Source organism: Dictyostelium purpureum (genome assembly GCF_000190715.1).
Source record: "Dictyostelium purpureum unplaced genomic scaffold DICPUscaffold_96, whole genome shotgun sequence".
Taxonomy (NCBI): domain Eukaryota; phylum Evosea; class Eumycetozoa; order Dictyosteliales; family Dictyosteliaceae; genus Dictyostelium; species Dictyostelium purpureum.
Genome location: NW_003519433.1, coordinates 56,347 through 82,735, shown reverse-complemented (window position 1 = coordinate 82,735; position 26,389 = coordinate 56,347). Strand labels below are relative to the sequence as shown.

Genomic DNA, 26,389 nt, shown 5'->3' with positions numbered 1-26,389 from the left:
GTTATTATATTATTTGCAGTATTACCAATGGTTGACCTTTTTGATGGTCCATGGGTTGATTCTTCAATGGTTTCATTCCCAATAGTGTCTCTCTCTTTTTTAACCTTTTCGTGGTGTTCTTTTTAGTTTTTAATTTTCCCCTTGATGTTTTTTCTTTTATTAATTGAATGAGTTTTAGTTTTCGATGCTATTTCTTTGATATCTTTCATTTCAATCTCTTTTTTGACAGTAATGGTAGTTTCTTTATGGTGGTCTTTCCTTTCTTTATATTCTTTATCTTTATGTTGTTCTTTTTGTGGTGTAGGTGGTGATTGTGCTGCATGTGGTATTGGTGTTTCTATTTCTTTTTTCATTCTAGGTGTTAAATCTTTTGATACAGGTGGGGGAGTGGTTGGTGTTGGAGTGGTGATTAATGGTGAGGTTGTGGTTGAGGATTTCTTTTTATGAGGCTGTAATAATGAGGTTTCTTCTAATACTGGGGAGGTTGAGGCACTTGAACTTGAAGTATCATTGATTTTTCTAGTTGCAGTTGTTTTTAATTTCTTTACAACTCTTGAGTCACTGCTAGCAGAGTCATCTGATGTTTGATCTTCGTTGAAATGATCTCTATATGCCCTTTTTTTTAGTGTCTCTATAAATGCCTTTTTCGAAAATATGCAAAGTGTTTTATTATAATCTAAATCTTTATCATAAAAAATTCCATGCACCCTTGTTGGTTCAGTCGAAGGAGGTGGTGTTTGACCCTGTAATATATCTTTTCTTTTTAATCTTGTTGTCACAGCTAAAACGTCACCTAGTTTAGGTTCATCATTCTTTTCATTATAGCTATTGCTATTACTATTTACAATTGATGATGACCCAAAATTACTGCTTTCTTTAATTGACCCTAAATATTCTTCTAATGATGAGTTTTTTAAAAATACCCTAGAGAAATAGTTAATTAATATCATATATATAAAAATAGTTAATTATAAACATTTAAACAAATCAATGTAACCCTTACTTTTCAAAATCGACTAAATAATCTAAATATCTTTTCTTTAATTCAGATGACTTAACTTCAAAAACTAAACAAAGTTCATTCCAATTCTCTTGTTTCATTCTTAAATAACCGCCCTGTGCTGAAACTAAATTGTAGAATTTGAAAAAACTAAATGTATTTAATGATTTTTTTTTAAAGTTTATAAATAATCTAAAAATGATAACGAAAAAAATATAGTTAGTAAATTTAAAAGAGTGGTAATATAATGTATTTGTAATATAGTAGGGCCATACCCATTTACACTGTAAAATTCTGATAATTGGTTTCTAAATAGCTTTTCCTCCATTTCCAATTCTTCTTTTTGGGTCAATGTTGTAGTTGTGTTTGGGGTACTATTTTGTTCGTTATTGGTTTTATTGGCATTGCTATTATTATCTTTATTATCTTTGTTGTTGGTGTTGGTTTCTTTTTTGTCATTTGAAGAGGAGGAAGATTTTTTATTTTCTTTATCACTATTATCCTCTTTAATTGTTTTATGTTCAATTACATTTTCTTTATTTTCATTTTTATTATTTGTGGTTGAGGTTGATGTTTGTTTGGGGGGATGATGATGGTGGTGATTGTGGTGATGGTGATGTGGTTTATCTTTAGATTTATGTATTGCCGTATTTCTATTTATATTGGTTTCAGAGTTTGAGTTACTTTCTATATCAACTGTTATTTCTTTCTCTTGTTGTTCTCTTTGTACCTGTTGTTTTTGATGATCATTGGCTTTTAAATCATCACTCATTCTCTAAAAATATAATAGTAATAATAGATATGCTATTTTATTATTATTTTTAGAGAAGTATTGCTATTTATTAGGTATATGGGGAGGTGTTTATATATTATTACACATAAAAAATTTTTTTTTTTTTTTTTTTTTTTAAAAATTATTTGGAAAAAAAAAAAAATAAAACAAAATTTTATTTTTAATGATGTGGCTTTTGGAGGGTTTTAAAAAAACAAAAACAAAAATAAATATAAATAAATAAATAAAAGAAAAATAAATATTATTGTTTAGGGTTTATTAAAATAAATAGTTTTACAAAATGAAAAATTTTTTAAAAAAAAAATAAAAATTAAAAATTAAAAATAAAAATAAAAATAAAATAAAATAAAATTCAAAAAAAATAAAAAAAATAACTGTTTTTTTTTTTTTTTTTTAATTTACAAATAAGTAATGTATCTTTTTTTATAGATATCTAAATATAGTTATAGGATTTATTTAATTATGAATCATTCTTTCAACCCACACACTGTTGTTTATTTATAAATTACCAAAAATGAACAATTGATTTTACATTATATTTCGGTCATAAGGAAGTATAATAAAGATCAAGTTCAAGTAATCAAGCATAAGCCAATCATAGTGTAATCTTTAGCATTTGGTTTTGTTAGTGGGTGGTTAAATATTATCAAAAATTAAAATCATCAAATTACAAAATATACAACACTACAAAAAAAAAAAAAGAAATAAATTTTAAAGTTTTTTAATAAAATAATAAAGTTTATTAAATTATCTTTATTTATTATAAAAATTTTAATTATTACATTTATAACTTTTTTGTTATAATAATAAAATATAAATAGTATTTAAAATTTTTATTTATAAATAATTAAATATTTTGGAATGACTTGGTCGGTCGAGTAAACAACTAATTCATCATGCTTTAAACCTGTTTCAGCAATTATAGAGTCGTAACCAGGTGATGGACTTAATATACTTGATGAACTGATTGAAAGTTTTTCAACTTCCCCAACTAAAACATTATTAAGGAACATGTATTTGTAGGGATTGGTGTTAAATGAACCACAGTAGTCATTGCTCTTGGAAGAGGCACTGGATAGGTATATCCCAGCACCAAATAATTGGTATGGACTGTTTGTAGGGGTAGGCAGCTTATAGGATTCGTTTATAATTCGGCAAACATAGCAAATCGTGGAGTTACAGGTGGAATAAACTCCGTTTATACCTAAAAAGCAGTTGATTCTAGTCCCATGAAATCTTCTGTTTTCATTACCAGGGGTCATTAATTGTCCACGATGATTGTATTTTGATGAAAAGTAACCTTTTTTTTCAAGTTGTTTTTTTTTATATTCATATTTTTCTTTGATACTACGAGGTATATTTATCTCTAGAATTGTTATTTCTTTGGGAACTGGTTTATTATCTTGATGTTTCCACTTTTTTTGAAATTGGGTTTTGATGCTATTGAACACATCATTTCGGGTAAGTGGGGAAACTAGTGGTTTTATAGTATTCTTCCTATTTTCAGGACCTTTTTTATATGTAACTGATTCACCAAAAACATTTTTAAGGCAAAATTTAATTGAATTTTGCCAAAATTGTATATTGAAAAATTTTGAAGAAATTATAACTATAAGAATAATTAATACCACATATAAAAACATTTTAAATTTTTAGAAACAGATATTAATGTAAAAAATAATAATAATTTTAGTTGGTGTAAAAATTTAAAAATATTTTAAAAATAATCACAATTTATATTTTTTATTAAGTATATTTTTTTTAAACTTAAAAAATTTACAAAAAGATTGGGATCAAGTATTTCGAAAAAAAAAAAAAAGTATAAGTATATTTAATACTTAAATATACTTGCGCATAAGTATTTTTTTTTTTTTTTTATAAATCCAATTTTTTATTTTTTTATTTTTTTTTATTATTTTTTTTAGATATAATAAAATGTATAATAATAAAAAAAATATATATAAATGTGGAAACCCCAATTGTAACAAAAAAAAGAATTATCAATATGATTATTGTTCAAAAACTTGTTTTAATAATTTTAAAATTTTAAAAAAACAAGAAAAAAATAATAATAATATTAATAATAATGACGATCCAAAAAATAATTTTATATATATTATATATGATCAGATTCATTCAGTTCCTTCAAGCATATACAATTTTATTACCAAATTATTTCAAACAAATATTACAGATTCGATATCATATAAGGAAAAAAATAAATTGCAAAACTTTGTTTGGATAAAAACTTCACCATTATCGGGAAAAGATTTTGATGTTTATAATAACTTAAAATCTGAATATAATATAATCATTGTATCTAACATAGACTCTTTGCAACTATTTGACAATATAAATGAAAATGTTTCTTTTATTTTGTGTAATGAAATGGATAATAGACTATATCATTATAAAAAAACAGTGTATGTTTTAGAAAATCTAAATCAAGAAAACAATAGAAAACAATTTAATATAGAATTTAGAACCCACGAAAGTTTTTTAAGAGATATTTATTCCACCTTAGAAACAAAAAAAGAAATCAGTATTCCAATAAACAAAATAAAAGAAATCAGTATTCCAATAAACAAAATAAATAAAATCAAATTCTTTAACAATGGCGATCCATATTACGAATTTACCAATTTTTATGAAGCATGTTTCAATCTTGATGGATTGTATTGGAAAACATCAGAACACTATTATCAAGCCCAAAAATTTTCACCAAACAAAGCTATAATGGAACAAGTGCGTCATTTGCCAAACCCAAGAGAAGCTTTTAAATTCGGTAACTTTAAAGGCCACAAGCATTTTATTAGAAAAGATTGGCACGATATTAAAGAAGAAATTATGGAAAAGGCTATACGAGCTAAGTTTGAACAAAATTCAAAATTACAAAACTTACTCTTTAAAACAAAAGGTTCAGAGTTGATCGAAAATAGTCCCTTTGATGATTATTGGGGCATAGGAATTAACAATAACGGGCAAAATAGATTGGGTGTAATCTTAATGAAAGTAAGAGATTCATTGTAACCCGAAACCATATTATAAATAAAATTCTATTTAGTTTTTTTTATTTTTTTAAATTTAATAACAATATTTTTTATTTTATTTTATATTTTATAATAATTTTATATTTTTAAAATATTAAAAAATTTAAATATATGATTATAATTATTCATAAATAATTAAATAGGCTGGTACAACCTGATCAACTGAATATATAATTAGTTCATCAAAACCAAGCTTTGTACCTATTTCACCAAGAACTGAGTCATATCCAAAAGATGGTTCGGTAAATCCTGTTTTCCTATTTGATAATCTCTCCCCAGTGCCTATTAAAACATCACAAACAAACATATACTTGTATGGATTTGAGTTTAACGATGAACAAAATTTATTGGCAATGGATGAAATACCTGAAAAATAGATACCGGCACCAAATCTTTGGTAATGTTTTAAATTTGATTGTGAGGGTAACTTGAAAGACTCGGTAATGATTCTACAAACAGAGCAATCTGGAGAATTGCAAACAATATTATTTTTGATACCTAGTGAACAGTTAATTTTTGTGCCATGGAATCTTCTTTGTTGGTTACCTGGCGACATTAATTTGCCACAATGATTCTTTTTAGAATGGTAATTTCCTAACATTTCTAAATTATCTCTTTTTTTTATAAATCTAAAAAGAACATCATTAACTGGTTTTACTTCTAAAATCTTGAATATTTTATTAACTTTGGGAAATGAATGTTTCCACTTTGCATTAAATAAAGTTTCAATTTCTATTCTTTCTCTTGTGTTTGCTTCTGATAAATATAATTTATTTTCATATTCAAAACGATGACCTTCACTACAAAAATTGGTACCTTCTATTGGCAAGCTATAACATGACCATAGTTTACATTTAATTTCTTCAAATTCTTCTTGATGGACAATATTGCAAAAGTTATAGCCTGGGAATGCTGCTTTTGGACAGCCTATTAAACAACATTGTTTGACATTAGCTTGATTTTGTGTATTTATTATATTCATATTAATTATTTTATTATTTCTTTTATATCACTTTTTTTTTTTTTGTATTAATAAAATAAAAATGAAAAAATTTGAATCAATATAATTTTGGGTGCTATAAATAGAAAAAAAAAAAAAAAATTAAAAATTAAATAATTTAAAAAAAAAGTAAGGCGACTTAAAAATTTTAATGGTGGGGTTAAATAAAAATTGGGTGACAGTGTCTACCCCAGTCAAATATTTAAATTGTTCACATAAATATAATTTAACACTTTAATTATAATTTTTTTTTTAATGAACTTAATTACACATTTAAAATTTTAAATGATTAAACCTGGTTTTACTTTTATTAATAATCACTATAATGTTCTGAAGATGCACCACTGACACTATCTTCATAATATGAATCATCTTTTTCTAATGATACAATAATATTTTTATTTGAATGTGATATTGGAATTTTCATTGATGGATCAGCTAATTGGATAGAAGGTTGGATTGGTCCTTTTTCTAAAATAATTTGTTTTTCTTGTTGTAATGGCTGCTCTATATTAATGTTCATATTATTATTATTATCATTAATATTTTCTTCAACAAAAATTTGTTGTACTGGTTGGTTACCACCTTGGAAAAGTACAGAATAGTCACCAATAATTTCTAATTGTGTTGAAAATGCATTTTCTGGTAAACAACCCAATTTTTCTTGTTGCACTTTAGAAATGTATTCTCTTCTTATGTTTTGGTTTTCACCAAAAATTGTTCTTTCCTCGACAATTGGCTCTGATATAGTTGGTGGGATATAGTTTGAAAGGAATTCTTGTTTACTCATAACTGATGGTAATAAAATTTCTGTATCTGTTTGACTTGAAACTGAATAAGGTGGCTTTCTGTATGCTGAAATAACCAATACCGATTTAGTTGTACGTTTTTCTTTTTTCTTTTTGGCTGGATCTGCTTTTGTTAAATAATAACCCCATGAACCTGAATGTGAAAATACATGCTCTGTCCAAGTATTTAATTTAGTTTCTTCCATTTCTTTAACCATTTTTTCGACATTGCTAACTTTGGAGCTTTCACGATATATATTAGATGGGTCACAACGAATTTCGTTGTCTTTAAGATGGTATCCCATTAAATGAACTTTAATGATATCGTTCCAAAGTGAAAGTGTAGCACTGTTGACATCATTGGTTCTTCTACGTAAGCAAATGGTATCGGCAAAACCTTTCTTTGAGTGCTTGATAATAATCTTTAAGTGAACACCAATTTCGATTAAGATATCTGATAAAATACACTCTGGTCTTAAAAGTTGTTCCTCTTTGACTGCCTCCAAATATCTTTCATAAGTTTTAAATTGATATTTCTTTAAAATATTTAGTTTTAAAAGATTGAGTTTAATCTTTTCAATTGAAAGCTTATCCCTCCAATTTGATCCATTTCTAAAGTGGAATTGTTCTTCAGCTAAATCTGAAATGATGGATAGTGATAAAAGACCAACTTTACTTTGGGTTTCGATGTATGATGGCTTTTTATCATCTAATGTTAACTTGGAGACCATTGTATCTAAAAGGCTAAGCTTGGCTCTAAAGTCGAAAACTTTATAGAAATGATAAAGTGTTGAAGGTGTTTGAATTAAGTTTGGACTATGAATGATAACATCAGACTCAATATTTAATTTTGATAAATGTGGTTCTGTTTGATCCAATGAACGGTGAATTTCGATATTACCTAAAGTCATCTTATTCCAACCTGATTTTTCTTTTGGCTTATAGTCATATACAACAATATTTCTTTGATTTGGGAAACGTGATTTTAATTTCCTTGCTATGGCATTAGCATAATTGACGAGATCTTTTTCTTTTGGTTTCGAAACAACAAATCTACCTGTGACTTGAATAATTGGAACATATTTTTCTTCAACGATGGGTGAACGTGGTGATAAATGAATTCCTCTTGCATCTTCCTTTTTAAGAATAATTTGATCTTTAACAAAAGAGGCTGGTTCTGCATAAGTTGAAATATACTCGACAGACATTGGGGATAAACGGCTTAACCAATTAGTATAATCCTCTTCACTTTTAGTTTTAAAGAACCAAGTTGTATCTGGAGTGACTAATTGGAAAACTCTGGAATAACTTTGCTTTTCAGTTCCAAATTGGTTGCCTCTTGTTAGTGAAAATCTACGTAAATCTAAAACTTTATATGGTTTACCAATACGTTTACCATCTGATGATTCACATTGATGTAATACCTTATGGTCCATTGATAATTCGAAATAAAGCTTTTTATATGAACCAGATGGTTTAAATTTGGCTTCTAAGTGGCCGCCAAAAGTACCACTAGATTCGGTGCTAATAGCAACAGGTCCCATACTCCTACGCTCACCTGCACCAGTTGAAATACCAATGGATGGATTAATACTATGGAGTGAAAATTGTTGTTTAACTTGACCTAATGCTTCGTGTAATAACGCATAAGTTTCTGCACCAACATTTTTATCGGTTTTGCTTTTTGAGAACTCTAATTCAATATCCAAATGGTGAATTTTAAGATTAAATTGGATTGGGTCGTTATTAAAATCACTAAGTGTAAAGAATGAATCCAATTGAAGTGATTGTTCTGGGAAAAGTGATTTTGGTGTCTTGAAAAATGATAAAAGACCAAGCTGTCTAAATAGAACTACATATTTTTCTTTTTTATTGACCATTGACATTAATGAAATGTCTCCATTAGTGGTTACTGCCATTGATGGTGGAATAACTTGATTACCCCCATTACCTGATGGAATTTGATATTTTAATGCTCTTAATAAATTCTTATGAGTTCTATAGTAAACAAGAGAAGCCTTTTCAAAAGTATTGATTGGGAATATTTCTTTTTCAATGTTGAAACTTTTACCGACTAATAATACATGGATACCGTGATGATAAGCTGCATTTAAAAACTCTTTACTTCGAATATATTCTGATGCTGGATAGAGTAATTCATCTTTAACAAAGTTGCTATCTAAATATACAATTGTTTTACATCTGAAATCTTGCAAGAGGCTTCTACCATCAACCTTAATATGTGACATATTAAAACCTTTATAGAGTGAACTATTCCATATATTCAAACTGAGACCCATTTCAAAAGCCAACATTTTCCACTGTGTAATTTCGTCGTACTCACTCATATTGTTTACTACCAATAACATGTCACAATTGAAAACATTTGAAAGATATCCTTCTGATAACTGAACCTCGAATGGTCTTGACTGGATGGCCTTAGCATTCATCATATCTTTAACGTGGCCCAAATACATTGATGATTCGATTAAAACACGAGTATATGGTTTAATATCTGGGTTGTTGAAAGCCATTGTAATTGATGCAAACTTTAATTGATTTGGAGAAATTAGTTGAACATGTGAATAGAGGCCCAACTCTGGTCTTTCAAATACTTTTCCATTAAAATCTCTTATGATAATGTCATCTGGGTTGATTGTTGTATTACCACCACGAGTATTTAAATTTATACGGACAGTTGTGAATAATATACGATCTGGTGATGGTGGTGCTCCTGGAATTGGTAATGTACTGGCCTTTTCCCCAATGTTTAATAATGATTTGTTCCAAATACTATAAACCAATGGTGCTTCATCTCCCATAGTGACACAATCTAAACCTTTAATTAGAGATGATTGAACTGGGTATTCAACTTGGAATGGCGATTTCGTTGCTGATACTCTTTTGAAATTTTGATTTACACGGTCAACTAAACATTCATGATCCATAGTTGCACCAACAATAAAGGGATTTCTTGGTAATTTGTAAATGTCTTGTTGAAAGTCTCTAATATGGAAATAGATTTCTTTTGGTAAATAAACTGATGTCTTTTCTACAATCCAACGTTGCATTGCTACTCTATTTCTTGGATCGCAATATACCCATTTGTTATCTGCAATATATGCCATAATATTTTGATGTGAAGGTGTTGGCATACCACCAACATTGGTGTGAAGGACCATTAATCTAACATCACTGTCTGGTTCTATGATATTATAACCAATTGTATCTATAAAACTGATTTTATCCACTTGTAAATCATATGGTGCTTCATAAATCACAACACCTCTATCTAGTGTATTTAAATGAATTCCATATACACCTGGAACACCCGATATACCGTTAATACCTTTAGTGCCATCTGCACCTGGGTAACCACTTGGACCAGAAATTCCACCACTATTTTAAAACAAATATTAATATTAAAAATGATATAAAAAAATTCCATGATATTAAAACTATAAAACATACGGATTAGTATAGGAACGATATTGTGTTGTTGAACCACCTCTACCATCGGATACCTGTTATAAAAAGAGTTTGATGTCAATATAAAATAAAAATAAATATAACAATATACCAATTATAAAACCTACACTGTATGATTCTGTCCATGTATAAGAAGATCCACCTGGACCTCCAGGTCCTCCATTACCACCATCACCGCCCTATTAATGAATTAAAATTAATATTTGAGATAATTTTACTTTTTTTTTAAAAAAAAATAATATTTACATCACCACCCGTACCTGGAACACCTGGTGCTGTATTTGAAATTGCTTGACCTAAAATCATTAAAAGATCCATGTCTTCTTGGTTACATTGAATTGTAATATTATCACCATTACCTGAATGAGCACCTGAACCACCATCACCACCTGCACCTCCATTACCACCTGGGCCACCATTTGTACCTGATGAATATCTAGTAGCATTTTGACCTGCATAACCTGCACCGCCTATAATGAAAAAATTATTAATAAAATTATATAATATTAAAAAAAAAAAATATCTATAAATTAAACATACCATTACCACCATCTCCACCTCTACCACCATGACCACCATCTCCACCTCTTGATGATAAATATAAATGAGTTTCTGGATTACCTAATTGTAATGCCTCAACACCTTTTCTTGGTTGATTATGTGCTGTTGGTGCCAAATTGTAATCTACAAAAATTCTATTTGAATTATCAGTAGCTAGTTTTGCTACAATACTACCAGAGTGGGTACCAACTATACCATCTTGGCCTCTTTGGCCCTAAAAAAAAAGGAAACAATAATTTTATTAATAACTTTATAAAATATAAAATAAAAAAATTCTAATAAAACATACTCTTGAACCATTACCACCACCATATGAACCTTTATGACCATCATCACCTGGAGGACCGTCTGTAAAAAATTGTAATTTAAATAATTGGGAATTAGTTTAATGATATAAAAAATAAAAATAAAAATAAAAATAAAAATAAAAATAAAAATAAAAATAAAAATAAAAATATTTAAAAAAAAAAAATTTTAAATATTTTTATTATAATAATATTTAAACAGGAAATCACACCTTCACCCCTGACACCGTCGTTGATTAACGCAAAAACCACTGTTGACATTTTATTCTAATTTACACTTTTATTTCCTTTTTTTTTTTTTTACAAATTTTTATAAACAAATAAGATAAAAAAATTGAATAAAAAAAAAAAAAGAATATATATCTTGTATTAAATATATCAATACAAAAAAAATATACAAATCTGTTGATAAAAAGAAAAAAAAAAAAAATAGTTAACCAAAAACTTAAAATTTAAAAAAAATTATAAAAAAATAAAAAAAAAAAAAAAATTTTTAGATATTTTAAAATTAAGTTATTGATTAATCAATCAGGGTCTATTAATAAATTTTGGTTGTTGATAGCTGCATAAAATGTGTTGGTTCTTTTGTGCTGCTGTGGGTATGCATTTTAAAAAAAAAAAAAAAAAAAAAAAAAAAAAAAAAAAAAAATTTTAACTTTTTGATTAACAAAAATGTAATATTCCAATAATTTTTTTAAAAGAAGCAGGTTTCATTTTCAAATGACTCTTTATAAAATGATAAACTAGTTTTCATATCTATTTATATTATTTATAATAATAAACACCCCTATTAATCTAAATAACAAAATAAATAAAAATAGAAATAAAAAAAAAAAAACATTTATTATATAAAACGTAAATTATATATATATATATTATATGTATATGGTTTGTTTTGTTTTATTTATATTTAAAGAGAAAAGATAATTAATTAATCATAGTAATTGTCTTATATGATGTGTGTTTCACAGACCATTAATATCATAAAAAAAATGGCTTTTTTTTAAAATAATTATTTTTTTATTTTATTTTTTTTAATTTTTTTTTTTTTAAAATTTTTTAAAAATTTTTTTTATTTTTTTTTTTTTATTTTTTTTTAATTTTTTTTATTATATATAAATTCAATATAATAATATTTGTATTTTTTTTTGTATTTTTATAACACTTTTTATTTATTTTAAAAATGGCCTCAAAAGAAGAATTAGTTCAAATCGCCACAAACTTTTTATTAAATGCACCACCATGTGAATTTATGGAAGTCGTTTCAGGTAAGTTCACACACCACCACACAAACAATCATCACTTTTAAACGATTATCAATTATTATTAAAAGCATCAGTATATTATAGAGAAATGAAAGATTACAATCAATAATATGCAAAAATAATAATCAGTTTTTATGTTTTAGTGTGTTTGGATTAAAATTAATCTTGGATCTAAAAAAAAAAACTTAAATTAAAAAAAAAAAAAAAAAAAAAAAATATTGATAAAAAAAAAAAAAAGTGTTTGCAATAATAGTTTTAATGGATGATTCAAAATAGTAATAAATAATATATAAATTATAATATTAATATCATATAAAACTTTAAAATAAAGATGTTCGTGCTCTTCTCCCAAATGAATCATTATTAAATGCTACAGCTGCCGATACTTTCAGAGAATATAACACTACTCAAATGATTTCAGTCAGCACCTCAAAAGGTCAAACTTTAATTACCAAAGAAGGTGAAGTTAGTGCAAACGAATATTTAGACCCAAAGAATAAACAAGTTGTTTCATTTGATCATATTAAACAAGTAAGTAGCAGAGGTTTTTAATTTAGGTTAAATAATGAAAAGTAATATTGTGATGATGGCGATGATGATACTAATTTAAATAATAATACCAATTTTTTTAGGCTGTTACTGGTGAACGTTCAGCTTCAGGTGAAATCGAACAAGATATCGAATCAATTAGATCTGCTTTTGAAGAAGAAGCTGTTAAATATTGCAATGAATTCTATCCAAATGGTGTTTGTGCTGTTTATGGTAACAAAGTCTCAGAAGGTACTAGAATCACTATTTGCATTTCAGCTGCTTTATACAATCCAAACAACTATTACTCTGGTCGTTGGAGAAGCACCTGGGTTTGCACCATTGCAGGTTCAAATGTTACATCAAACGGTAAAATTCAAATTAATGTTCACTATTATGAAGATGGTAATGTTCAATTAAATACCATTACCCAAAAATCATGCACTTCTGCTGCTGGTGTAAGTTTACAATTATTTAGTCTTTGGCATAAATATTTTTATTATTTTGTATATTAATGATATTTATGATTATTTTTTATAGGATGCCAAATCAACTGCTGTTAATGCCTTAAAAGCTATTGGTAAAGTTGAACTTAACCTCCATTCCTCAATTGATACCAGTTATTCAACCATGGGTGATACCACCTTCAAAGCTCTTAGACGTGCTCTTCCAATCAATCGTTCTAAGATTAACTGGCAAAAAGTTAGAGGTTTCAAAGTTGGTGCTGAACTCAACCAAGCCAAATAAAATTAATATTAATCCATATCAACAACATCAAAAGTTAACCCAATTTTATCTCTAGAAAAACCTTTTATAAAAATCAATCAAAAAAAAAAAAAATAGTAGTAGTGCACTACACCCACACAACCAATATATTTAATAAAATCAAAACAATGTTACTATATTAATAAAATAAAATAAAAGAAAATAATTTTTTTTTTTTAAAAAAAAAACAAAAAATATTTCATCTATATTTATCACAAATTATAATACCAATATAGTATTATTTTATTAAATCTATTTGTAATTTACCTATATGGTAATTAAAAAATATACACCCACTGGCTCACACTCTAACATTTATATATAAATTACAAAAAAAAGTATTAAATTAAGAAAATTGTTCAAAATGATATATCATATTTTTTTGAAAGTTTTTTCATAAAATCACACACTAACCCCTATATATTATTTTTTTTTTACAAAATAATATTTAATTTATTTATTTATTTTAAATTAGTACCCCCACTGCCTATATATTAATTTACTCAATGAATAATTATTTAATATTTTTTTTTATATTTTTTTTTTTTTTTTTCACTATTATAAATTGTTTTTAATTTATATACATATCTTAATATTGTTTTTAATATTTTAATTATTTTCATAATAACAATGTCAAATACGGATATCATTAATTATTTTAAAATAGAAAATTATTTAAATACAGTTGTATTAAATGATTTAAAATCAACTTTTAAAGAAAGATGGAGCAAAGAGTATAATAGTCAGTGGAAGAACGGATCAGAATGTGGTTCGTTAATTAAAGAAAATTTGAAACAATTAGGAAACACTTTCAACAAGGAGGAGGTAATGGTAATAGAAAAGGGTAATTGTAGCAAATTTACAATTTCAATTTTATGTGACCTTTTATTAAAATTAAAATTCAACAATAATGATTATTCCAATCAAAATGAAAAAATTAAAAAAATAAAAGAAATAAATGAAAAAGGTAAATATAGTTAAGCATAATATTTCATTTTTACCCAAAATTTCAAAATATTTATTATTTTTTTATTTTTTTTTAATTTTTTAATTTTATATTTTTTTATTTTTCAATACAAAAAGTTAAAAGCTTTGATTTTAAATTAAACTCAGAACACTTTACCCAATTTAAAGAAATATTAACAAAGAATTGTGCTTTCGAAAGTGGTAATAACAATGAAGAAAATGAAGATGATGGTGCTAATAGTAGTTTTAAAAATGAAAATGAGGCCAATCAACTGCTAGAAAAAGGTCAAAGTTCATTGAAAAATAAAAGTTTTGAACAAGCAAGAAAGTCATTTTCCCATGCATTAGGGTTTGAAGACATTTCCAAATCAATTAAAAGTCAACTCTACTATAGTTGTGGTATATCAAAATTGGAGCAATATAATAGATACTGTTGTTATGAAGGTATTACCAATGTAGAGTTCCCAGAAGATAAGTTTTCACTTTTCGAAGAGGCCAAATGTGATATCCTCTTAGCCATTATTTACAAGCCATCTTGGTATTTACCATACATGCAATATGGCAAAATCTTATCAAAGTTATCAAATTATCCAATGTCAATTAGTTTCTTTAAATCATCGTTATCACTTATTGAGGCTGCATCAAGTTTACCATCTGCTCAAGAAAATAAAAGCAATATTATGGATGAAATCAATGGCTTAATTAATGATTCAATGGATAAATTAAAGATGAAAATGAACCTCAGTAAGGAAAATGGTGGCAAAAGAAATTATTATAAAGAGAATGAAGTCAAAATTGAAAAACTTGGAAACTTGGTTAAAGAGAATAGGGCACAGTTCAAAACCACCCTTTCTGGTGACTTTTTAAAAAAATATGGTATTAATACCACAAAAAGATCAGAGTGCATTCAAATTGCAGAAAGATTTGGTTTACCAAAGCAATTGTATGTAGAAATAGAGATGGTTAATAAAGCTTTCGATTATTATAAAAGTGGTGAGCTAAATAAATCTTTAGAAATTTGTCAACATGTAGTCGGATCACAAACCCAGTATTGTCAAGCTTATTTAAATCTTTCAAATATCTATAGATTTAAAATCCCAAAGACCAATAACAGTGGTTCCAAAGGTGGAAATAGTTTGGGAATCGAATATGATCCAAAAATGGTTTTAACTCTTCATTTACTTGGTTCTCTCTGCCCAATTAAATTTGAAATCCCACAATATTTATCAAAGACATACTCTCAAGCTCAGATGGATGAAATATCTGAAAATTCTAGTGTTGGTGAAATGTTTTCATATATGGGTTTGATTTACCAATACGGTCTATTAAATGAAGATATTGATTTAGAAAAATCAATTTACTATTACAAGATGGCCATTGAACATTTCAATGATAGGACCTCATATGCAAACCTTGGAAATATGTATTACAAAGGAAGAGTTCCAGATGGTAAACCAAATTTAGAAGTTGCAAAAAAGATTTGGGAAAAAGGATCAAATTATGAATTTAAAGAATGTATTGACCTCTTAAAATCCAAATTCAAAATATCAAAAGACATAGAAAACCAAAACCAAAAGCAAATGCTCCTCAAACCAATTGAATTTAAATCCTCAAATAATATCTACAAAGGTGTAAATTATTTCGAACTTGAAAATTACGAATACCAACAATCTCTCAATTATAATTTCCAAGATATTTTAAATCAAGTTTCAGATAAAAATGGATCATTAAATAGAATCAACTACATTTTAAACAACACTAGCGAGTTTTTAAGAGAATTTAATAATGTTGATAGCAATAGCAGCAATAACAAAGATAATAACAACAATAATAAAGGTAAAAGTAAAACCAAAAATAACAATTTCAACATCAATAGTAACAATATCACAAGTTATAGTTTAGAATATATCAACAAAACATTGAAACCATTGACCAATGCATTTGTGGTATCAAGAGAGTTATTCTATTTAGTAAGTTTACCAAATGACAAATTAGAATCCATCAAACAATACATCAGTCAATTAGTTTCAGACTATAACAGTAATAGTGGCCAGTTTAGTAGTGAAGTTGTAAAAATGATCAGAGTTTGTTACTTGGGCCTCAACAGATTCAATTATGACATGTTGGACAGCAATATAGAATTTGTTAATCAATCATTAAAAATATTCAAAAACGATAGGGATTTCTTTTACTATAGCTGTGTTTTTAATATATACAAGAATGACTACACTAATGTATATTGCAACTCTAGTAATATAATCAAAACCATTCCAAAGGATATCATCAACTCTCGTGAAATCTTTTTATATTACAAGACCCTTTCATCCAACTTTGAATTGTTTGAAGATTCAGACCTTCAAGACAGTTTCAAGAATCAATTGCTTAATGAAATATCAAAAGACTCGTTAGAATTTGCCAACTGTGACAACTTTGAAACCAAATTAAAGAATGAAAAGGCTACCAACAACAACAAGAACAAAAATAATTCAAACAATGAATTCATTTTATATTCGCCATTCATCATTGATTTCTATTCATTAGTTTCATTTTCATTTTATTTGATTAGTATCAACAACAAGAATAACAACAATAACATGGAAGAAGAAGACGCTAGCAGTAATAAAAAGGGGGATAACAATATTAACAATTATAAGCTATCTATAGAATACTATAATTTAGCATGCAATTACCACAATCAATTAAAATCAAAATTACAATCAAAAACAACAAACCAAGAGGATCAATTATTATCTAAAGAGTTATATGTTAAAAGAATAGATTATTTAGAATCTATTTTAAGTAAATTAAAAATTTTTTTAAATCAATAAAAATACTTTTTTTATCAATGTTTTTTTTTTTTTTTTTTTTTTTTTTTTTTTTTTTTTTAAAAATTAAATTAAAATTTCGTTTTTTTTTAAATTTTTTAAATTTTTTTTCATTTTACCACAATAAATGATAATTTTTTATTTGTTTTATCACAATGAATAATAATAATAGTAATAATAGTTATAACAATAACAATAATAATAACAATAATAATAATAATAATAATAAAAAAATTAAAATTAATAAACAAACTGTGTTTTTTGATTGGGAAGAATTTAAAAATATTTATAATAAATTATATTCAAATGATGAAAAAGAACAAAAATCAGCTATTAAAAGAATTGCAAGTTGGAAAAGTAGAAATAAATTACCAGTTTCAATTGAAGTGACATGCTATTTTATAGAGTTATTATTAATGAAAGATAAAAGATCACAATCGGAACTAGAATTAGGTTTATCAATGGCAATAACTAGAATGGTAAATGGCTTTATTGATTCTACAAGAGACATGTTAAGAATCAACAAGATCAATATGTTTAAAAAAGCAAATGAGTTAAATTTACCAACAATGTTTGTCGATATAAGACATGATGCTGCTCATGGCAGATTACCAAGTTTAAATCTATTAACACCAGTATCCAAAACTGCTCTTCAATGGTTAGAGGATTCTTATTGGAAACCACAATTATCAAGTTTAGAATTCTCTTATGATTTAATAAGAGGTTTTTTAAATAACTATAGATCTTTGTAAATACTCATCTTTATTATTATTTTTATAAATAAATTTTTAATATTAATCTATTTTTAATTTACCAATTTTTTGATTTTAGCTTTAATAGTATAAATGAGAATAGCAATCAAAATATAAACGATAGTTTATTTAAATTTATCCTAGATTCCAATATTATAAATGAACTTAGTTCAGATATTTTAGGTAATATAATGATTCCAATTATGTTGGATGAAAACTACCTTATTGTAACTGAGAATTCAAATAATAATAATAATAATAAAAATATTAGTAATAATAGTAACAATATCATTTATAGTCACATTCCAAGTAACCTTAAAAAACTATACACCCCATTATGCCAATTCCTTCATTCCTCATTTCCTCACTTTTTAAATATAGTTTTATTTTTATTGTTAGATAGAATTTGTAAATCTACTCCATCAACCACAACAAACTCAAAAAAAAAAATACAAAAGCCACAAACTAATCATCAAGAAGTTTCAGAAATACAGGTAGGGGATTCTAAAATTTCCTTAATGACACAATGGACATTATATTTCCTAGAGCATTTCCAAAGCTCTTCAATCGAGGAGCAAGAAGGTTTGGTTAACTATAAAATCGAACTACCATATAGATATATGCTAGAAAAATGTTTAGAAAATATTCAGTCTAGACATTGCCAAAAAATATTAAATATAATTATGAAAAAGAAAAACATTGATACCCACAGTAATAGTATTAATAATAATAATAATAATAACGAGGGAGAAAACGAAATTAATTATTCAGCAGCTCAAGTTTTATCAACATTAAATCAAAACAATAATAGTGTTAATAATAACAATACAAATAATAATAACAAGGTATGGAAGTTACAAAAAGAATGGAGATCATGCCCAATTGGTATACTACCGCCACCAAGTGACCAAGTATCATCTAGCTTCGATTTATCAGATGATCTTGATGATAATTTAGATCATGGTAATTTTGTTCAAGCATCGTCCTTAGAATACACCACTATTGACCCTTCACTTTCAAATAAAAATATATTACTTTCAAAATTAGATATGATGTACCCAAATTTAAAAACAACATCAAGCATCAGAAAAGATTTTATTAATTTATCAAAACAATCACCAAATAATAATAATAATATCAATAACAGTAACAATAATAACAACAATAACAATAACACCAACAACAATAACAAAGAGCCAGAGGAATCCCCAATAATAGTCATTGAAGATGATGAGGCTCCAATTGTAAACAATGAACAACCAGTTTTAAAGAAACAAAAAACATCAAATAGTGTAGCCACTGGTAGTAAAGGACCAAAAAAATCAAAAGCAAAAAAAGATGTCCTGGATGATTTTATGTTTTGGAACAAATAGATTTATATAATTATTTATTTATTTTTTTTTTTTTTTTTTTTTTTATTTAATTTTTTTTTTTTATAAATATTAAAATTAATAAATAATATATTATTATTATTAATTTGGATTTCTAATGAATATAAAATTTTTATTAGGAAATTAATATGAAAAATAGAATTTGACTTTTTGGTAATCAATATTATAATCAAATCATTCAATTAGTTAATAATAATAAATAATAAAAATAAAATTAAAAATCATTTCTTCCAGATTTAGAAATCCCAAATTTTTGTAATAAACAAATAATTGATTTTTTTTAGATTTAATTTAAATTTCCATATTTATACTTTTTTTTTTTGTTATAATTTTTTATTTTATTTTTTTACATTTTTATTTTTTGTAATATAATCACTATAATTATTACTAAATAAATAAATAAACAAAAAAATTAAGTATAAAAGGGCGGTTTATTACTATTTCAAAACTGCTTTTTTTTTCAAAAAAATAATTTAAAAAATAAAAAAAAAATAAAAAAATTATTTATAATTTTTTTTTCAAATAAAATTTAAAATTTTTTTTTTTATTTTTTTTGTTTATCTTTACACACCGCTATCAAAATATTTTATTGATATAGATTACTTTTTTTTTTTTTGTTTGTTTGTTTATTTATTTCTGTGTTGTAATAATATTATTTAAAATAATCTTTTTTTTTGAACTCGCAAATAAAAATAAAGATAACTCAATTTTGTGTATAGTGTGTTTTTTTTTTGTTTTTTTAAAAAAATTTAAAAATTTTTATTATTGTTATTTTTTTTTTAAATATTATTATTTTTTTGTAAATCTCCCTCTTTTTAAATAATAATAATTACTAAATAAATAAAAAAATAAAATTATATAAATATTATAATAATTATCCCAATAAACAAAATGGATAATAATAATAATAATGCCACAATAACATCAAACCAAGTTGGCACAACAAATAAAACTAAAGAAATTGATATGGATTTATTTACTAGAGTAACAATATTTGATGAAGATTATGACGATGATGAAATACTTAGTGATGATGAGGATGATAATACTGGCAATCAAACAAGCGAAAAGAGCAAAACTAGCATAATGAAACTATGGTTCTATGATTATTACAAGGATTTGGGCTCATATAGAAATCAAAGAGAAGAAAGACACCAAAACTTTTTAATAGGGTTAAAAGAAGATGAAGATAACCAAAATCTAACTCCAGAGGAACAAAAGAACATAGAGTATGAACATTTTCAAAAAGAATCGTCATATCTTAGATTAAAAAGAAACCTAATCCGAAAAGAATTTCAACCACTTTATATATCATCAGTGGCACCAGCATCAACGGTTAATAAATTTAAACAGGGTAGATCACCAAATAGGAGAAGTGGAACTTTTGCTGCCCAGGGCAGCTTATCACCACCCTCTAATATTACTACAGCAGATTTAACAAAAAAACAAAATAGACAAAGTACGAATTTATCACCAATACAACAACAATTATATAACCAACTACAACAAGATACCACACAATCAACAACATCGTCCAATACAACAGCTTCAAACAATAATAATAGTGAATTTAATGGTGGTACTGTTCAATTTAAAACACCAATGCATAAAAGCGAATTAACATTTTCAACATCACCATTATCATCATCATCAGGTAATGTTACACCACCATCAACACCAAGCGAACCAAATGAAGAGTTTGATAGAAGTAATTATAGAAGAACCAAATCGATTTCTTCGATTATCAAAAAAAGAGATGGTTCAAGTTCAATTTCAACAGGATCAGAAAGTGCAAACAGCAGCAGAAGTGGTACACGTGCAAGCAGTGGTAGTTTTAGTGGCGGCACCATAAATAGAGAGTTTCAAAATTTTACACCATTAAAGAATCTTAGTGTTTCAAAAAATAAATCCTATACCATGATGTTCAAATTGGACCACAAAGCAATTTTAGAGCAAACCGAAAAACTTTTAGAGGAAAAAGAAAAGGATACAAGAATGGCCGCAGAAATTGGTCAATCGTTATTGGAAAAGAATGAGGATTTAGAGGAGGAAATGAAGCTACTCAGACAGAGACTTCAAGAGCAGGAGTTATTAAACGATTCATTAAAGCAATTTACTCAACAAGTTGAAAAATTAAAATCAGAGAATGCCTATCTTTCTAGTCAAATTTCTACCGCTAAAACCGAGAACGAAACACTTTTAATGAAAGAATTCGAATTAACTACCGAACTGAATGATCAAAATAGTCGTTTAAAAGACAGCCCATGGAAAACTAAAACTATTAAACAACAAAAAGAAGAAATTGAAGAGCTCAAGCAAATCGTTGAATCTTTACAAGAATCTCAAGGTAAATTAAAAAAGAATCGTGATAGACTATTAACTGCCAACGAATCACTTCAAACCTCGGTCCACGATTTGAAATTTCAATTGGATGGTAAAATTGATGAATCTGAATTTGAAAAACTTCGTAAAAAGGTTAAATCATTGCGTCAACAAAATAAGAAACTCCAAATTCAAGTCGAACAAAGCCAATTAGATCTATCACCCGAGTCAAGACTAATCAAAAACCCAGAAATTATTTTAAAATCTGCATATAACGATTTAATTAAAAATGAACAATTAATTTCATCAACTCCAAAAATCACAAATCTTCGTGTTTTATCTGACGCCAAAAACCTTTTAAACCGTTTAGAAGCTGAAATCATAAATTTCGATGATTGCTCTTTAATTTCAACTTTAATAAACTTTTTAGATCAAGATTCAAATTTAAATTTAAACTATACAGGCTTACCAAATCAATTATCACAATCAAATAACTTATTAGATTTATTAAAGCAACATCAATCAATATCCTCTGAACCACAAGCATCACCAAGTAATGCAGTATTATCAGGCTTAAATGATTCATTTGAATCAATTTCTTCATCAACTAATCAAGATTCAAAATCTGCTTTATATATGGTATGTACCTAATAACAATAATAATAACAGTTAACGTTATTTTTATTTAAATATACTAATTAAAATTTTTATTTATTTTTTAAAAATAGTTAATTTGTATTATATCAATTAATAAATATACAAAATATGATCAAAATAGATTTAAAGAACTTAATAACGAAGATAATGAAATTGCACTTGAAAAAGAAAGAGCAGAAAAGAATAAATTAAAAATAAAGATTCAAGAACTAAGTAAAGTAATTGATGAACTAAGTGAAGGATTACAATCTACAAAATCATACAACAAGGTATTACAGGACCAAATAGATCAATTATTATTAGAGCAGGCTTCGAATAATATGGGTGGTTCTAATGGAATTTTATCAATGGCAGATGAATTGAAAGCTTCAAATATTTTCGAAAGAAATTATCAAGAAGAAATCGATTCCATGAAGGCGGAAATGGAGCAACAAATTCAAACATTCTCAGATCGACAAGTTCAATATTCATTGGAATTAGAAACTAAAGAGAAAGAATTGTCAGTTATCAAAGGAGATTTTGAAAGCAAGATATTGGATTTAGAGAACCTTTTACAAGAGCGTTTAAATTTAATTCAAGAGTATTTAGCACGTATAGAAGAGTTGGATAGAAATGTTGGTGACCGTGATTCAAAACTACATGAAAAAGATAAAGTTATTCAAGATATTGAAAAGAATATAATTGAAAAAGACAAATTAATCAGTGAACAAGTTGAATCAATTAAATCAGTTCAACAATTACTTTTAGAAAAAGAAGCTCAGCTTTTAGAAAAAGATAAAGAAATTAAGGAATTAGATCAAAAGTTAAAAGAAAACCAGGAAACAATCAAAGAAACACAACAATTACTCGAAAGCAAAGATCAACACATTAAAGAATTAAATCAAAAAATTCAACAATTTGAAATTACAATTAGAGATCTTGAATCAAACTCATCAGCTAAAGATGAATTACTCAAAGAAAAAGACGGTTTAATCAAAGAGAAAGAGCAATTAATAAAAGAAAGAGATCAATTAATTAAGGAATGGGAGTCCAAAGTAAATGAAAAGGATCAGGTTATTCAAGAAAAAGATAAATTACTCTCAGAGAAGGAAGAGCAATTTAAATTAAGAATTAATGAGTTCGAGCACAATATCGATTCTTTCGAGACCATGTTAAAAGAGAAACAAGACACAATCAAAATGCAAGATGAAAAGATTAAGGAGTTACAAGAATCTATAAGCCAAATTAAATCAGAATTAACAGGTAATGAAAATGAACTCAAGAACAAGATCAACGATTTAATGAGCAAATTTAATGAAATGGAATCAATCTCAAACGAAAGATTAGAAACTATTAAAGAAAAAGACCAATTATTATTAGAAAAAGAAAAGCAGTATCAAACATTACAACTCGAATTAGAAAAACTTTCAAACTCCACCAACCAAGAAAAAGATCAATTATCATCACAATTACAACAATTAGAATCGAAATTAACAGCAATCACAAATGACCATGATCAATGTAGTTCAATTAAACAACAAGAAATCAACAACTCTATTCAATTGGTTAAAGAGCGTATTGAGCATCAATATTCAGTATTATTAGAAGAGTTCCAACAACGTACAGCTCAATATAATGATAGATTTAATAAACTTGAACATCAATCTAGAGAATCAATCCTTGGAAAATGTAAAGAGGTCGAAGAATTAATCAATCAAGTATACCATCTCCAGGGTCAAGTTAAGCTTTTAGAAAGCACAATCGAACAATTAAAATCTCAACATACACAAGATCAAGAAAAATCTGAAAATCTCATCATCGAACTATTAGATAAAAAAGAAGAGTTGGACTCTATGGTCAATGAAAATAGTCAACTTAAAACTGAAGTAGAAGATCTTCGTGTTAAAATTGAAGAAAAGAATAGAAAACATCAAGTACTTAAACGTGAACTTTCGATGCAAATGGATATGTTGGCATCAGTAGAACAACAAAAGAAAGCAGAAAAGGAAGAAGAAGAAAAGAAAAGATTACTTGTTGAACAAGCCAACAAAATTGTATTACCAACACAAGAAAAAGATTACTATATCGAAGAAGAAACTCCACTTATTCAATATGTTAACTCTGTTGAATCACTTTCTAACGATCCACACATCAAAAATGTTTTCCCAATCGATCCAACTAAACACATCATTCACTCTTTCTATAATGGTGTTTTACTCGGTAAATTGGTAAATTTCGCTCGTGAAGGAACAATCGATGAGAGAGTACTCAATATTGATCCATCAAATAATATCGAAATTGATCAAAATTTAAATCTAGTTTTCAACTCTGCCAAAGCTATTGGTTGTGTTATCCCACCAACAATTTCGCCATCAACATTAAAATCAGATCCAAAAGAAATGGTTAATCTCTTGTACGAATTAGTTAGGGTTCAAATTACATCAACTATTAATATCCATAGCTACCCTACATTACTTGTACTTAAAGAAAGTAATGAGGATCTAAAGCATTTCTTTGTTCAATCTGCAAGCAAGCTTTTATTACGTTGGTTCATGCACCACCTCGATTTAGATAAAACCAAGCTTACTCTTGAACAATTAGCAAGTACTCCAGCAAATTTAATCAAACTTTTCACCAAAATCGACAAGCAATTACAAGCTCCATCATTTTCAAATCAACCAGATCAATCAAATAAACTTGTAGAGGAATATGAATGGATTTTAGATCAATCTAAAAATAACTTTAATATTTTCCAATGGCTAAGTTTTGAATCAATTCAAAATGTAAGTTGTTTAGTTTTATTTACCATTTTAAAATTTTAAAATATAAAAATAATATTAACTTTTTTTTTTTTTTTTATTTTAGAAAAATCCAAAACTAATTTATTTATTTTTATCAAGTCTATTTAAATCAAATAAAGGTATTGGTATAAAAGAACCTGAAACCAAAGAAATCGAAAAACAACAAAAATTAGTAGAACAAGTCATTAAAGATGTTGAAGGTACAAGAGAAGAACGTGCATTCTGTATGTGGATGAACTCACTTAATATTAAACCATACGTTAACAATTTACAACAAGATCTTCAAGATGGTTTGGTTATGCTTCAAATGTTCGATAAGATTAAACCAGGTTCAGTTAATTGGAAAGATGTCAACATGAACCCATCAAATAATTATATGGCTTTAGAAAATTGCAACTATAGTATTTCAATTGGTAAAAACCTTCGTTTCTCATTAGTTGGTATTGGTGGCAAAGATATTCATGAAGGTAATCGTAAATTAACACTAGCTTTGATATGGCAAGCTTGTAAATACCACTTTATTTCACTCTTAACAAATCTACGTTTATCAATGCAAAATGATCAACCATTTACCGAAACTGATATCATTGGTTGGGCAAATAAACAAGTCGCTAAGCATGGTAAAACCTCATGTATATCTGGTTTCAAGGATCAATCTATTGGTGATGGTAAATTCCTTATCGACCTATTAGACTCTATCGAGAGTGTTGTAAATTACTCCATTGTAAAGAATGGCGAAACCTTTGAAGAAAAGAAATTAAATGCTCAATATATTATCAATGTTGCAAGAAAGATTGGTTGTTGTATTTTTGTTGTTTGGGAAGATTTAGTAGAAGTAAAACCAAAGATGATTTTAACTTTTATTTCAACTTTAATGTGCTTTGAATATGAAAAAAACAGTAAACAATTTTTAGAAAATAATAATAATAACAATATCGAAGAAATATAAAGTATAATATAAAATTTTGTATAAATAAAAATAAAATATATATTAAATTAAAATACATATTTTTTAATTTTTTTTTTTTTGTTTAATTGTGATATAAATATAATTTTGGGGAATTGGATAATTAGGTATTTTTTGAAAATGTGATAATAAGGGTTATTTTATTTTTATTTTTAAATATTAATTAGAAATTTTAGATATTTTTA

The 26,389-nt window shown here is 26.3% G+C and overlaps 9 protein-coding genes across 9 annotated transcripts; 6 read left to right on the top strand and 3 right to left on the bottom strand.

Annotated features, from left to right (window-relative positions):
• Positions 1-122: 122 nt before the first annotated feature.
• DICPUDRAFT_151444 (uncharacterized protein) lies at positions 123-2,806 on the bottom strand (the record flags this gene model as incomplete). The annotated part of the gene is made up of 4 exons (XM_003287285.1): positions 123-924; positions 1,004-1,150; positions 1,276-1,775; positions 2,660-2,806. 4 exons carry the CDS (start codon positions 2,804-2,806, stop codon positions 123-125), a joined length of 1,596 nt encoding a protein of 531 aa, XP_003287333.1.
• A 1,585-nt stretch (positions 2,807-4,391) lies between these two features.
• Positions 4,392-4,823, top strand: DICPUDRAFT_22458 (uncharacterized protein; the record flags this gene model as incomplete). The annotated part of the gene is made up of 1 exon (XM_003287299.2): positions 4,392-4,823. A coding segment is annotated over one exon (432 nt), but the record flags the coding sequence as incomplete, so codon positions are not given.
• A 141-nt stretch (positions 4,824-4,964) lies between these two features.
• Positions 4,965-5,825, bottom strand: DICPUDRAFT_151442 (uncharacterized protein; the record flags this gene model as incomplete). The annotated part of the gene is made up of 1 exon (XM_003287284.1): positions 4,965-5,825. The coding sequence occupies one exon, from the start codon at positions 5,823-5,825 to the stop codon at positions 4,965-4,967; it is 861 nt and encodes a 286-aa protein (XP_003287332.1).
• A 328-nt stretch (positions 5,826-6,153) lies between these two features.
• Positions 6,154-11,247, bottom strand: DICPUDRAFT_97676 (uncharacterized protein; the record flags this gene model as incomplete). Its single annotated transcript, XM_003287283.1, has 7 exons — positions 6,154-10,030; positions 10,103-10,155; positions 10,228-10,299; positions 10,367-10,590; positions 10,661-10,895; positions 10,971-11,029; positions 11,199-11,247. 7 exons carry the CDS (start codon positions 11,245-11,247, stop codon positions 6,154-6,156), a joined length of 4,569 nt encoding a protein of 1,522 aa, XP_003287331.1.
• An 889-nt stretch (positions 11,248-12,136) lies between these two features.
• On the top strand, positions 12,137-13,760 carry DICPUDRAFT_97675 (uncharacterized protein). The gene is made up of 4 exons (XM_003287298.1): positions 12,137-12,254; positions 12,583-12,782; positions 12,884-13,237; positions 13,320-13,760. Exons 1-4 carry the CDS (start codon positions 12,170-12,172, stop codon positions 13,524-13,526), a joined length of 846 nt encoding a protein of 281 aa, XP_003287346.1. The 5' UTR covers positions 12,137-12,169; the 3' UTR covers positions 13,527-13,760.
• Positions 13,761-16,568: 2,808 nt separating this feature from the next.
• DICPUDRAFT_91895 (uncharacterized protein) lies at positions 16,569-17,358 on the top strand. Its single transcript, XM_003287297.1, has one exon. The coding sequence runs from the start codon at positions 16,586-16,588 to the stop codon at positions 17,336-17,338; it is 753 nt and encodes a 250-aa protein (XP_003287345.1). The 5' UTR covers positions 16,569-16,585; the 3' UTR covers positions 17,339-17,358.
• Positions 17,359-17,490: 132 nt separating this feature from the next.
• Positions 17,491-19,460, top strand: DICPUDRAFT_151438 (uncharacterized protein; the record flags this gene model as incomplete). Its single annotated transcript, XM_003287296.1, has 2 exons — positions 17,491-18,083; positions 18,167-19,460. 2 exons carry the CDS (start codon positions 17,491-17,493, stop codon positions 19,458-19,460), a joined length of 1,887 nt encoding a protein of 628 aa, XP_003287344.1.
• A 903-nt stretch (positions 19,461-20,363) lies between these two features.
• On the top strand, positions 20,364-22,451 carry DICPUDRAFT_32303 (uncharacterized protein; the record flags this gene model as incomplete). The annotated part of the gene is made up of 1 exon (XM_003287295.1): positions 20,364-22,451. A coding segment is annotated over one exon (2,088 nt), but the record flags the coding sequence as incomplete, so codon positions are not given.
• Positions 22,452-22,528: 77 nt separating this feature from the next.
• On the top strand, positions 22,529-26,171 carry DICPUDRAFT_14945 (uncharacterized protein; the record flags this gene model as incomplete). Its single annotated transcript, XM_003287294.1, has 2 exons — positions 22,529-25,219; positions 25,302-26,171. Coding segments are annotated over 2 exons (3,561 nt in total), but the record flags the coding sequence as incomplete, so codon positions are not given.
• Between the last annotated feature and the right edge of the window lie 218 nt (positions 26,172-26,389).